The sequence below is a fragment of the Vulpes lagopus genome, chromosome 11 (genome assembly GCF_018345385.1).
Source record: "Vulpes lagopus strain Blue_001 chromosome 11, ASM1834538v1, whole genome shotgun sequence".
Classification (NCBI taxonomy): Eukaryota; Metazoa; Chordata; class Mammalia; order Carnivora; family Canidae; genus Vulpes; species Vulpes lagopus.
In genome coordinates this window covers 15,039,810-15,055,419 of record NC_054834.1, presented here as the reverse complement: position 1 = coordinate 15,055,419, position 15,610 = coordinate 15,039,810, and the positions used below count along the sequence as shown (strand labels likewise).

Sequence of the window (15,610 nt, the reverse complement as noted above, 5' to 3'; positions counted from 1 at the left end):
AAAAGCATGAGTGCTTTTTGTGTCCTTTTTATCTGAATTTTCTAAAATGAATAAACTTATCTTCTGGGATATGTGAAAAATATTACATTAAGGGGCGACTGGGGTGGTTTGGCTGGTTAAGCATCTGCCTTTGGCTCAGGTCATGATCTCAGGGTCCTGGGATGGAGCCCCACATCCAGGCTCCCTGCTCAGCAGGGAGTCTGCTTCTCCCTCCCTCTCTGCTTCTCCCCTTGACCGTGTACTCGTGTGCTCTCTCAAATAAATAAAATATTATATTAATCATTATGAAGTTAGACAAAAGGCTTATTTCTCCTGTAGGAACTAGTATATTTTCTTCTTATAGATAGTTCCCTTACTTTTTTCTTTAGTTTGTCTGTCAGGAAACTTGAAGTCCAATTCGCCAGTCACCATTAGCAGGTGCATAGCAAATGCCACGCATCTGGTAGAGTGGGCTTCTGACTACCGACCATCACAACCTTCAACTCTGACCTGCAATTTCTCTGATGTTTTTTTTATTTCATTGTAGATATTCTTCTAACTAGCCTCAAATCTTTTTTTGTGGGAGGAGTGTGGGTGAAGGGGGAAAAGAGAGAAAAAGAAGGGAAAGGGGAAAGGAGAAAAAGGATGAAGTGACAGCTGCACAAACAGGATACTGCTCTGCCTCTGTCATTTTCAGGTTAACGGACTGAAGTTATGTTCTACCATAGTGGGTACTTCAATAAATGTAGAATGAATGATGAAAATAACACCTTCCCATTCGGATAAATTCACATCTTTCAGGGGCCCTTCCTACTTCAAACAGTTAAAATCTTCTTTAATTTTGGTACTTAGTATGTGGTTATTAGAGCAGTGATCACCAGTGTTTTTGCATATCTGAAACATCAGAAAAACCCAGAGACACACTTCTTAGTATAAAAATAGTTTGATTTGTATGCCTCCAATCGACAAATAATGCCTATAGTACCTACAGGTTTTGAAAATCCTTTACTATAAATTCACACAGGTCTGTGACTCACAGATTGTAAATCAATTTGCTTCAGCACAGAAGAAAAATGTTTACCATGAGCTGGATTTAGACGGCAGATATTCCCTTCTTTTAAGGCTGGTACGAGTTTTTGTTTTCTTAATTTGCGCCATCATTTAAAATGAAAGATCTGGGGCTCCTGGCTTGGCTCAGTCGGTGGAGTGAGCAACTCTTGATCTGAGGGTTGTAGGTTTGAGCCCCTCACTGGGTATAAGGGTTACTTAAAAATAAAATCAACATGATGTTGAAGACACAGGTCATTATAAAAACTGCATTACACACCTATAAGCAAAAGGACAGATGTATAACTATTCTAAGCACTGCAGAATTATGTGGCGTGTCTTTACATACCATATATTTGTGAGTACAGGCTCATTTATTACATTTACACACACACACCCTTCTATTATAAACTCTGGGGTTTACAGAAGCTGGAACATCTTTAAATACTCTTTGCCACCTGTTTTTCACCTTTCCTGGTATTTTTTTTTCTAATTAAGATTTTATTTATTTATTTATTTATTTATTTATTTATTTATTCATGAGAGACACACAGAGAGAGAGGCAGAGACATAGGCAGAGGGAGAAGCAGGCTCCCTGCAGGGAGCCCAATGCGGGACTCAATCCTGGGACCCTGGGATCACACCTTGATCCAAAGGCAGATGGTGAAACAGCTGAGCCACTCAGGTACCCTTTTACAGTATCTTTTTTTTTTTAACAGTATCTTTTAATAACATTTTTTGCGTTATTAAGTCTCCTGTAACACATTTTAATATCTGCATCACATTCCTTACACTGGATAAACTGTAACGAATTTAATACTCTCACATTGCAAATCATTTCATTTATTTCCAATAGCTTTGCTATCATAAAGGTGAAGGGTAATTTACAAAGACCATCTTGTGTTTTATTTTTTGCCTTTGAAGAAGAATCAGAAAGGTGGTTAATTCTCTGTGCTCCTTCTCCCCAGTTTTCACTCTCCTTCCTCTTTAATTGAAGTATAGCAGCAGCCACCTCTTTAGATGGGCTTGTAGTCTCTAGTGTTCTAGAGTCTGCACCTGGCCCTCATCACTCACTCACAGTTGCCTTTGGTAGGCAAATGTATGTAACCCCTTCACCACACCTCTAGTCTTAATGTGCATCCACCCAAAATGCAATTATTGGTTATTTGTGATTTTTTCAAAAAAGTGCCAAGAGCATCTCACTGGAATGGCCCATGATCAGTGCTTAGCATGACCCGCCCAAGACATTGACCAAGTTAGGGGAAGCCACCCACCAAGGCCTCTTCTATAAAAACCCTATGCTTTTGTGCTCCTTTGATGCTCCCTGATTTCCAAAATCACTGACTGGCTAGTGCACAGCAGCTGCTGATAAATGCTGGATGGACGGATGATGGATGGATGACAAATGTCATCTACATTAAAATTAGTCTTTACTTTCTTCCAGCTAGTGGCACCTAAAGAATTCTGATCCAAAGGGAATCTGCAATATGATTGTTAGAGGTAGAGTTATTTCTTATTATTGTCATTGTTATTCTTAAACTACTTGTTCACATTTGTGCAAAACTTGATCTGCCATTTGGGAGGGGGGAGAGGAAGGGTAGTTCTCAAAGTAAAGAGGAAGTGCTGCTGTGGGTACACAAAATGATTATAGGTAATACTTGGGACTCGGCATTGAATTACAATGAATACTGAGAGAGTTATACTCTTTTCCCAACTTCTTTCAGGCTGATTATATCAAAGAGCATGTCTCACTTTGGTGCTAACACATATTTAAGCTCCTTTCTGACACTTGCCAATTTAATTTCCCTTGTAAACAGAGGGAGCATATGGCCAAGCCTAAAGCCTTTATCAGACAACAGAATCTAGACAGGATTTAATAGTAATTGTTTTTTTTTAAGGTTCTGGTAGGGATTTCTTAAAGAAAATTAACTTTAAAAAAAGCATTAAAAAGATTATATATATTTTATCACAACTAAAAATAAGCAAAAAACATGTTATTAAGTAAGTAACAGCAAAGGATAGAATGTAACCATAACAAAGAGCACAAGGTGATATACAAAATACTGATATTTGGGAAATAAGTGGCTACAGTTTGAAGTTACCAATTTGGCAAAGAGATGAAAAATGTTCAGATTTACTTTATATACATATATATATTTTTAAAGATCTTATTTATTTATTCATGAAAGACAGAGAGAGAGGCAGACACAGACAGAGGGAGAAGCAGGCTCCCCAAGACTCCTCCGGAATCACACCTGATCTGAAGGCAGACAGTCAACCACTGAGCCACCCAGGCATCCTCAGATTTACTTTATAGTTTACATTATAACAAATGTAAAAAAAAATAGATGTAATAACAAATTGTGCATTTTTATAGTGACAGAAAAACCTACGATTTATAATCTGGACAGAGTTAAATTAGCTTATCACTATAACTGACTATATATGATAATAAATATAACTATTAATGACTATATATGGCTATGCTTTATTATACTTTATCACTCTAAGCCAATACCACAAAAATAAACGATTCACTATACCAAAAAAGTCTTCCCACAAAGTTCCCAATTGTAAGCTGCAGATGTTGATGTAAAATAAAAATATTCTGTATGAAAACACTTCTATATTTAAGGTCTTAAGTTGGTGCTAATACTAAGTAAACCAGTAAGCAGACCACATGTCACTGATACTCCCCTCTGTCAAAGAGCAGCTGTGACAAATGGTACAAAGGAGAGGTGCACGGTTCTGTCAGGACTTATAATGGGTGTAATCTGAACTATGCAGGCCTTCCATAAGATGGGAAGGATAAGAGCAGCAGACAGCAAAGCAAGGGGCCCATGACCAAAGTCAGAGGAGTCTGAGGCTAGGCTGGAGAATGTGGGTGCTCAGTGGCCCAGATACACCCTTATGCCAAGAACAGTGGGAAGAGGGCTGAGGGTATTTAAAGTGGAGTGACCTGCCTGAGCAGATTGGTGTTCTGAAGGGTTGTGCTGCCTGTAATGTGGCAGGCCTCCAAAGAGGCATTAGGAAACAGAATCAAAGTTTAAACTGATAACAAAATAATCTAGAAATTACTGCATCTAGACCACATAAATAATGACCAACAGGAAGGAAGCTCAGATAATTGTCTGAGTTTTTTAACAGAAATTAGAAGACAACAGTACACTTTTATTTAGGCCGTATAGTACAGAACATTTTAGAGGCTATGATATAAAATGTAGCACTATACAAATGTAACATTATAAAATGTAATATAAAACTGGAACACATCAAAAATGTCCTAATCTACTGGTCAGAACCAAGGTGGCCTATCTACCTCAAGGGTCTACGGAGGGGTTCTCAAGGGTGGGATGGCTGAGTACCAAGAACTGAGACCCTGATTACTTCCCCAGTTCTCACCTCAAGCTTTTCTTTTATGTTTTCTATGATAAGCTTCTAATAAGGCTTAAATGAAGAAATTTTGCTATTAAAACCAAGTCTGAAAATTAACGGTAACACCTGGGGCCTCCAGGGCCCAGTTAAAAGATCACAATTGGTCAGGGGGAGAGCACAGTACCTCTGATGACTACACCTTACGATTCCCATTTGGTCTAAACTTCTAATTCTGATTTCCTTCATGAAAGTTGGTATTCAGAGAGTCCCTTATCTGCATCTAATTCTCCTCAAAAAGGCTCAAGCTACAGGTCACACTGGCACACCCACAAGAATTCTGACAGGAAGTGGGGAAGGGAACAGAAACGGGAAGGTAGAAAGGGGATCCCTGGGTGGCGCAGCGGTTTGGCGCCTGCCTTTGGCCCAGGGCGCGATCCTGGAGACCCGGGATCGAGTCCCACGTCGGGCTTCCAGTGCATGGAGCCTGCTTCTCCCTCCGCCTGTGTCTCTGCCTCTCTCTCTCTCTCTCTCTGTGACTATCATAAATAAATTAAAAAAAAAAAATTTTAAAAAAAAATAGAAAGGACGGATGAATACAGTAGCAAGCTTGCCAGGACCTGGAGCACAGCCAGGGCGAGTGCAGACTGGCATATTCACTTTAGAAAACTGGCAATGTCCGCTAACGCTTAGCAATTGCACGCCTAGGTACACACACAACAGAAACGCATCCTGGGTCCATTCCCCAAGATATATGTATACAAATGCTCACAGCAGCAAGATTCCTAACAAGCTGCAAATATCTCACATGCTCATCAATAGTAAAACAAATAAAGCAAGGCACACTCATTTGGTGAATTCTGCACAGCCACGACTGAGCCAACTCCCCCTACACACAAAACACAAGTACATCTCACAGGTAAGAAGACAGCCCAAAAGCATGTACAGAGTGTTTCTATTTATATGTGATGCTCAAAAACAGATACAAATGAACAGTCATATGTAGAAATAACTTAATCTTTGCCTTAATACTAAGACCCAAAATGAATCCCAGTCTTAACACAGTAAGAGCCAAGAACTTTTATTAAGTAAACCTAGCAAAATATCTTAGTGATCTTGGGCTTAGCAAAGATTTTTTAGATACAACACATAAAACATAAACTACAGGGGCACCTGGGTGGGTCAGTGGTTGAGCCTTCGGTTCAGGTCGTGATCCTGGGGTCCTGGGATCATGTCCCACATCGGGCTCCCCACAGGGATCCTGCTTCTCCCTCTGCCTGTGTCTCTACCTCTCTCTGTCTCGTGAATAAATACAATCTTTAAAAATGTAAATAAATAAACTACAAAAGAAAAAGAACCCAATAACTGGATTTCATAATGATCTGGGCACTTTCCCATACATATCTTCAATAACCATATTACTGAAAAACTAAATGACAACAGAAGAAAGCCTAAGGACTGAGGGGAGGAGACCACACAATCAGCTGCTGTCATCTTTTCTCACCACTACTCAGGGAAAGTGCGTCTCAAGTTCACCTGGCCCGGATACTCAGCCTGTGGCAGACGTGAGGGTGAGAAAGGGAGAAGCCATCACCACCACCTGCCCCACCTTGTGAGCTGGAATGGGGAGAGGGGAGTACAACGAAGAGGGATTTTTTTTTAAGATTTTTTTTTAAGTAATCTCTACATCCAACATGGGGCTCGAACTCACAACCCCAAGATCAGGAGTCCCACCTCTATCAGCTGAGCTGGGCAGGCACCCCACAAGAGGGCACTTTTTATAAAATCTGTCTTCATCCTGCCATGACTACCCTTAGTTCACCACAGATACATGAAGGAAAATATACTCAACCTAAGAGCAAATAAAAGACACTTTGGTCCTGGATTCTTTTCCACTGATTATCCTTTACTTACTTATCTCTCCCATCCTGATTTTAAAAATTTTTTTCCCTTTCCATTCCCCTTATTCTTCCAGGCTTCTCTTTTGCTTTCTGCAACCACGCATCATTATCATATGCCCTTTTTCCTTCACTGAAGAGGCTCCAAAATAAGAAAAGGAATTAAAATACACACACAAAAATAGCACAGGTTCTTTGTGTGTTTCAAATGCCCTTCTTGTCCTGGGGTAGGGACAACAATCTCTATCACTTCTCACCAATCCTGTTTATACAAAATTGGGAGAACAGAGAACACAGCGTAAATATTTTTGATACTTTCTCCCTCTTCCTCTCTTCTCCTGAAAAAGGTAGATAACAATTTATAAATTCTAGTAATTGCTAGTTATGTGATATGCTAATGATGTACACTACCACTTATTATCTATTACAGTATAAAGACCCCTCTTAACACCCAAAAATGTCAAACACATAATACAACACACACACACACACACACACACACACACACACACACACACACACAATGACCCTTTGGTATCCAGTCCTTGAGAAAATGCAAACCTAATAGGCACTACTAGTTAGTTAACTTTAGATTGACTATGAACTTTATTAATTACAACAAAAACATTTACATTTCACAAGTACAGATGTGGGCAAAGCTTTATGTGTACAGAGGTTCTCAGCTTCTCAGGACCTTCCCCTCATGAACTCCTCAGCCCTCCTGGAGTCCTCATGGAAAGACTCAGAATCCTCATTCTGAGCACCCTGGGCTCAACTCTTCTTCACGAATAAGAATTGTCCAAATTCTGACAAAAATTTTAATTCAGCTCCTTCTGCTCACTGAGCATCTTTTGGGGATGACGTGTCAGAGTCCTCCCCACGGCTAATCCTTGTGTGCACACACACACAAACACACACACTCTGTCTCTCTCTCTCCCCCTCCCTGCCTCCTCCCCTTTCTTCCTCACTTAGAACTCTTATTTGGAAATGTGTAATAAATGATTACTACCTTTTTGCTAGCTATTATCATGATTACTACTCCTTTTCCTCCTCTTCCCCACCCACTCCACCCCATAAATTTCCAAATCTCAGAAGTGTTATGGCTAAGTCCAGAAGAAACAATAACTTGAAAAGCTAGTTTTTTTTTTAATCAAATAAATATATACAGCTTTCTTTTTTCATTAAATGGGAGTAGGCAAGGAAGTAAACCTGCATCTGGTCCTCTCACTGCCACATTTTTTTTTTTTTTTAATTTACTTATGGTAGTCACAGAGAGAGAGAGAGAGAGAAGCAGAGACACAGGCAGAGGGAGAAGCAGGCTCCATGCACCGGGAGCCGGACGTGGGATTCGATCCCGGGTCTCCAGGATCGCGCCCTGGGCCAAAGGCAGGTGCCAAACCGCTGCCACCCAGGGATCCCTCACTGCCACATTTAAGATGAATACATTCATTCATTCAACAGTCAGCAATTAAAAAGCAGATACTCATAATAAGAGCTGCTCCTCAAGTCTGCAGAAAGGGGCCCTCCTACAATGGATACAGGTTCCCATAAATGGCAGTAACATACAAATCAGGCATCATGTGGGTTTTTTTTTAAACTCATTCAATAATGTTCTCTATCCTTAATTTAAAAATTGAGTAAGTTAACATTTTCCTTTTCTCCAAAGTATAAACCAAAAAACAGAACTATAACTTTCTGTCACCACATTAGATTTTCTCCTATGAGTCAGCCGTTCATGCCTCCCTACCAAACAACATTCAATGGGCCTCCACTATTCTGTTAAAGGTAAAAATACAATCTTTTTTTTTCCAAGATTTTATTTATCCATTCATGACAGACACAGAGAGTGGCAGAGACACAGGCAGAAGGAGAAGTAGGCTCCATGCAGGGAGCCTAATGTGGGACTCGATCCCAGGACCCTGGGATCATGACCTGAGCCAAAGGCAGATGCTCAACCACTTAGCCAACCAAGTTCCCCCAAAATACAATATTAAATTTCAAGGTGGTATTGAGATTTATTAAGAAAATATATCTCCTCATTTAAGCTCCAAAACAACATTGAAAATTCCATAGATTGCTTCAAATTAGATTTGTATTTCTCAATGAAGGATCCTAAGTCTACAAAAATAAATTAGGTTTAATTTTTTTTCTTGTTTCTCCCATTTTACAAAACTGTCTGAAGAAGAATTAATTCAACTAACAGTAGCTGTCACACAGGACTAGCAATTCCCATTAAGCAGGTTAAAAATACTAGATGGAAAAATTATTAGAAATATCACATCACTGTTTATTGTCTTGTACTTAGAAATGTTGCTTTTCTACTGGATGGCCTGAAATATCAAAAGATCATTCTATCCTGCAGACAGTGAACAGAATCAATTGTGGCAAATGGTAAGTTTTGGTTTCTTGCAAACAAGTAGCTTCTCCCTTCTTTTAAAGAGGATGGGATTTCTTTTTTATTTTTACCAAAAAAGGGGGGGGAGGCTACTGACCATATGTAAATTCCAAACAGCTTTAGGACTTAAGGCCATGATTCAAACAGCTAAAATTTTTAAAAATCTAAGACTTTTTCAAAGTTTAAGTAACTGGTGAACAAGGAATTGAAGAATGTGATGTAATGTTACATGATACTATAAGCTATTAAATTCATGGGCAGGATACATAGCATTACTAGGCCATGAATTTTTTTTAACTTCATATTCTTGTTTCTCAAGTTCTTTCAAACACATTAAAAAGACAAAAGATTTGACTACTCATTATTGCATGCCTTTAAGGAAGGAGGAAAAAAGGAATGACTTCTATTTTTAATATTAATATACATTAATGAAACAACTTCTATGTTTGCAAAGTGTTGGCTGACCCATAAGCTACATTTATCACTCATTAAGTCAGCATATCACAACAGCCATATGTATGTCTAAATACCCCCAAAAGAATAACTAACAAAGCAAGTAAGCTCTGGTAAAACTGTGTATAAAGCTGTCACAAGCACAGTGGCTGATTTCTAAACTTTAAAACCATGATCACATGCATCCTTCCTTTCCATCAAATTTAAGTACAAGAGCTTAGGTAAAAAGACTTAAAAAATAATAAAAAACAGTAACAATAATAAAATTTAAAAATGTAATCTCCAAAATATTTTAGAATCTTTCCTTAAAAGAATGTATTGTAACCGCAGAAACCTCACCCATTCCTAACTTGTTTCTAATATTCATCCATTCTGTCCAGTCTTCAATTTGTCAATAGAGAATTCATGCTACTCAAAAGAGCTAACATAATTATTGCTACCATCCCATTGAGAATGCTCTTCCTGGTAACAAAACTCCGACATTACAGTTGGCACCCGGACCGCTCACTATTTACACCACCACCCTCTCCCCTTCCTATCACCACCATTTTATTGGCAGAACATTCACAAGGCTCAAGATTGTTTTTCATCTCAGCAAACAGAATGTTCAAAATCAGATGGCTAGCCACTGACCCAGAGTTAGAAACTACATAAAGATAAACACAAATGTGAATAATTTTTTCTATTTTCAGTCCCTAAAGAAAGCAGTTAACATCTTATTTGTAATGCTCTAAATTACAGCCAGGAGCCTTTCACCTAATTACACTAATAAATCAATTTAATGTCATCATTTTGCCATCAGATCACGTCCTCCATACACTACTGTACTTGAATTAAATCTTTTACCATGGTAGGTTCTTCACCTCCTTTTTTTTTTTTTTTTTTTTTTTTTTACCAGTGCTTTTCCTCTTATCATTTCTCAACTACTAAATCATGTCTCCATAACATTTTCCTAAATATTAAATCTGTGAACAAAAAAAGATAACCTGAAAACTAACCACAGGCGAGACAAATCAACACACCTTCAATACAAAATAAAAAACATGAAGTATAAACTATTAGATAACCAAGGGAAAGGTAAGCATCAACTGTATGCTCAAGAACCTTGATTTAAAACCTTATGTAGTATACACAATTTTGGCAAACAGAAGTGAACACAATATTTACATATCAAAATGGTCAACTATATGGCCTCATTTCTGGCTTGAGATAAAAATACCTTAATTCCATTTATTTAGTAAAATAACCGTTTTTAAGAAAATATCTCCTTACAGGTATAATCATTTGATTGACAGATAAAATAATTGCTTTAAAAACACTTCTGAGTCATTTTGTCCTTACCTGCAGGCACGAACCATTACTGCATGCAGTGACTGTTCCATTTCCTAGCACAGACTTGAAGAAGCATCATATCTCTCTCTCAGAATGTGACTAATCTGTGGGTTTGCAATTCCTAAGCTATTTACAAATGGCACTCCCTTTCCACATAAGAAAATATTTATTATAACCAGAAGCCAAGTATTTTTAAGCTAGATCTTACAAATAATGGTGGTAATTTTGTTTAGCAACAACCTCAAAATATAGGAAGAAAATCTAATACTAATATTTCCGTAAAGAAAGCAAAATTTTTGTTTTGCAGCTCAGTAAATTCTTTTTTTAAAGCCTTCAACAGCTGTCACACATGAACTAGCGCTCTGCTGTACAGGCTGCAGCTGATTAGGCTTCACTATTTTCTAAAAAATCAATCACCCTTTGTAAAAGCAGAAGAGCCTGCCCAAAGACACATCTTCCAGACACCACAACGACCAGCATGCAGTACAGTACATTCTACAGCAAACTTGACAGGAGAGAAAACACGTCCTGGTCTGCTTCTTAGCAGGGCTACAGCACTGATTGTTCATGCAGGAGATGCAGCTGTACCTTTCTGAAGAGGACGACTTCTCAGAGTTTACTGACATCAGCAGCTCAATCTTCTGCTTGATTTCTGGAAAAATCAGAAAAGATTCACAACCAGGATTGCCTGCCCTTGCTTCCAAGCTTTATATCAACAGATTTGTCGTCTCGGATCCCTTTTGTTCAAAAAGAGGCCCCGAGATTCGCAGCACTTCTGTTAGGACTGGGATTCGACGGTGCTATAAAGGGAAAGGCTCCAGAGGCACCAGGCCTTGCTGAACTATGCACATGACTGTTTATGAAAGCAGGACGTACCACTTCTTTTAAGCAGAGGGGGGTTTTCGCTTTTAAGGTAGAACTGGCACGGCCCTACAGGAAGATTTCAAGTGCAGCGAATTACAGCACAAACAAGAAACGCCAGCCACTGCATTTGATACCCTAGAGCATCTGAGAAGCCCAGGTAATGAAGGTGTGAGTTGTGAAGAGCAGATGTGCAACCCTTGGCGACTACCACTTCACCAGCCCTGAAAAATATGGCTCAGTGAATCATTTTTGTCACTTAAGAATGAAATATTAAACCAGAACCCCAATTTATATAGATTGAAATTTTTTTAATCTTTGTTCTAATTTCTTGGTTGTCTTTAATTGAAGAATATGCTTAATATCTAGTCCCAAACTCCTTTAGAAAAAGACTTCTATTTTACACCTTAATTCTCCCCTCCTCCTTCTCAGTACAGCACAAGTGAACAGCAACACCCAGTCACCGAGCAGATAATATACTTGTCCTTTTAGGAAAGGACTGACAATGCCAACTGCAACAGGAATGTAAGCGCCAATTTAATTTAATTAAAAGAGAATTGCTGATATTGATTTGGGGGAAAAAAGATAAAAGACTAAAAGGGAAGGAGAGGTAAAAATAAAGGGGGGGGACTTTAAAAATACTAGTAACTAACCTAAAAGCACATAATTTTATGTGTAAAAAACTAACATGGTCCTATTACCCAGACTATTTCACATGTAAAGCTATTCTCCTATTTGTAAATGTGCTTCCCTATGCATAATAAAAGTTGACACAGAAAAAAACAAAACAAAAAAAAAAACCCCTGGCCACTGAAATACTACTATAGACAGTCTCAGGATTTCAAAGTAGACCTCAATAGTTTTGGATTTTTTTTTTTCTAGGTGTAAAATCTTAAGTTTTTAAGAATCTCAACTACAGAAATCAAAGGAATCTGAAAAGATGTAAAAGAAAGTGGGAATAAAAATTAGTTGCATAAAATACAACGGGCCTGTTCAGAAACAGCCTTTCAGTGTTGTTAAAGGATTTTCCTAATTGTTTAAGCTTACGACTTCATCCAATGGGCGCTATAAAACCGGCATGAACATCTGATGAGAGAATAGAATTTGCCACAGGCTGTGGCCAAACTACCTAACCACTGGGGAGAGCACAGCGCACGGTGGTTAAATGGAGATGATGATGATGAAACTTACCTTGAGGATTCTTACGTGGATTGATACAGCCGGGCACCAGGTGCCATGGTAAATGCCCCTCCCACCAGTTTCAAAAGAGCACAGTGTTTAAGAGCTCGGGCTCACCACTGTGGATTTGAAGGCAGGCTCCTCCAACATTTTTAATAGCCATACGACCTTGGGGAAATTACTTACACTTTTTAAAAGCCTCTATCTCCTCTCCTATAAAATGGGGATCATAACTGCTCGTAAAGAGCTGTTGTGAGGATTTAATGAAATAAAGTATTCGATGACAGACGTGCAGGTGTAGGGTCGTGCCTGCCATGTAGTCGGCCCTCTGGGTCTACTGCTGGGGAGCGCCTAGCAAAGGACAGTAATCCTCAACAAATATTTGTTGAATGAGTTAATGAGGTGCACTAACTAGGTCTGTCCTATTTGAAACCGCTTTTCCACAGTTTTCATCCACCTTTTCCCCTTACTATCAACCACAACACAATACACCTTTTTATCACTATAGTTTGATCTTTATAATCTGCATCTCCGCCTCTCCATCTAAAGAGTTATTCTCAGTTTATCAACTAGCCAAGTCAGAAACAAGGTTACACTTGAATCCTTCTTCACTGTGGTAATTGTTCATTCCAAAAAGACAAACAAATTCACACTTTGGTATACAGATGACCTGTGTGTATAAGCTCAAAGAGCCCAAGCTTAAGTGCCTCTGGCTGGCTCAGTCAGTTAAGCATCTGACCCTTGGTTTCAACTAGGGTCATGATCTCAGGGTCATGGCTTCAAGCCCAGGGTCAGGCTCTGTGCTCAGCACAGAGTCTGCTCATCCCCTCTTGTTCCTCCTCTGCGCGTGCACGCACACACTCTAATAAATAAAATCTTAAAAAAAAAAAAAAAGACCTCAAGTTTAAACCTGAGGTCTACAGAATACAGCTCTCAGGAAATGTATAAACATTTGAAAGGAAAGTTAAAGCTTTCAGAGCTCTAAACCAAAAGGGTTTCCAATAATATATGAACAAGTTTCTAATATCATTTTCACATTTTCTTCAAACCTTCAGATTTGTTTCTAGTTCCCAAAGGACTAAAATGTTTAGGAATTTCCACAAACACTACAGACACTATGTTAATGTATTGCATACCCTCTGAGACCCATGTATCCCATCTATCCTACTATCTACTCCTCCTTACCAATACCATCCATGGTCTGATTACTCTGCACATTCATTAAGGACTCTAGAAGCCATGTCAATGAGTCTTACTCCACTATAATACATGCTATATGATGTTCATGTTGACAGGACTTCCAAAAACCCGTGGCTAAGGACGTCAGCCTCCTGAATCTCTGATCACTTGAGTCATCTACCATGACCACACTTAGGATACTCTCTTACACACACTACAAATATCCCTCCTCCCCAAATTAGCTGGTTTTCCTGTTTCATTTATAATATCTAGGACCTTATACTTTATTTTTTTGCAATTAAGTCCACCAATCTCTTCCTTAATGAATGATGGTCTTCCTGTTACCTTTAGACCTTCCCCACACCAAATTTTTAAATCACCCCATTTTCTTCTAATACATTTTATAATTTTATTTAGCATGTAAATCTTGGACCCTTCTAGAATGTATTTCAGTCTATCAATTGATGTAGAGATCCAGTCTGCTTTTATAGTTAATTTTTAAACTTTATTCCCCACCCATCCCCACAATTCTAAATTACTCTCTTCACCAACCACCCCTCAGTTCTTCCAAAGTGGCAATCTTACAACCCGTAAATACGTATTAATTCAACCAGCCATGGTCTCGGTTTATTCATTCGGGCCAATGAGTTCTAAGGCCATACTTCTCTATTTCACAAAGAAAATAAACAAATGGTTCTATGTAGTTTGAATAAGCAGATTTAAAATTATGGTTGCTTTTTTGGTCATAATTCTGTTTTAATTTCTAAATAACATTATGGGACAACATTTTTTATTTTTCTAATCCTTTTGCATTCTTATGATTCTCCTAATTCTAGGGTTCTTTGCTGTATCATCGTTTTTTCACACAGATCTTATGTTTAGTGATAGTTATCTAACATGACCCTCTTTTCACTCACTAACTCTTCCATCTATTCCCTTAACATCCATAACCAAAGGACAACGATGCTGAGCAAACCTGAATTTCAAGCCCAATATGCTCTCCTGCAACCCAGAACTATATATCCTTACCTTACCAGACATCTTCACCTTCATACATGGTCATGACATGCCTTGAACATCTAAAGCTAAACCTCATCAACTTCGCAGTCTGAGGTCCTCTGTTGGAGTGTTCATCTCCCCAAATAGCAGAGCACTGCCTTCCTGAGCCAGGAATTTCTGAAGGATCCCAAACTAGTATCCCACTCTCATCTGGGGTATCATTACCACTCCCACCTTTTAAAATCTATTCTATGTTCCAGGACTACTGAGCGCTACTCTGCGATTCCCCGAACACACCATGCTTGCTCACAGCACCAAGTGTTTTCTTACAGTTTCAACTCCCTGGGATGCCAGTGCCCAGTTCGCTTCTCTTGCATATCCAACTTCCTTTTCTAACCTCAGCCCAAGTGCTACCTCTCCTCCAACAGCATCCCAGACAGAATGCACTTCACCTCCTCTACCCCTCTACAGATCATATACACTTGCACTAGAGAATTACTAAAATATATACACTACTTGTCTGACTCCCCTGAGACCACAGCTTCCGTAGAGGATGGGGACCTTCCCTTCCATTCACACTTATTGAGTCTTTGATGGTTTTCTTAGCTTAGTCTAGTTTAGTTGAAGTTACTATCTAGCTAAGTTAGTTTCCTTATTCTTATATGTACATTTCCAGACAGAGTCCAAACAACTGAAGAGTTCGAAGACTCCTGAAAGATCATCACCTAGCTGAACCATATGAATTTATGAAGAAGACACTGCAGAGCTCAAAAGATAAACAACTGGTAGCAAGAATACTCTTTACCTTCTCCAAATCTCTGAGACCCACAGCTAAATTCCCGAGGACTGGGACGCCTGGGTGGCTCAGTGGTTGAGCACCTGCCCCTGGCCCAGGGCGTGATCTTGGAGTCCTGGC

The 15,610-nt window shown here is 39.0% G+C and overlaps 1 protein-coding gene across 4 annotated transcripts in view; it reads right to left on the bottom strand.

Annotated features, from left to right (window-relative positions):
• SRPK2 (SRSF protein kinase 2) overlaps positions 1-15,610 on the bottom strand; it is a 247,192-nt gene that overhangs the window by 125,399 nt on the left and 106,183 nt on the right. Inside the window, exon 1 of one of the 4 annotated variants that reach the window (XM_041773341.1) lies at positions 11,065-11,300. The exons of the other annotated variants lie outside the window; for them this stretch is intronic. Within the exon in view, the coding sequence (XP_041629275.1) occupies positions 11,065-11,102 (38 nt within the window). The 5' untranslated portion in view covers positions 11,103-11,300. Of the gene's footprint in view, positions 1-11,064; positions 11,301-15,610 lie in introns of those variants that run through there. 4 annotated transcript variants of the gene reach the window in all.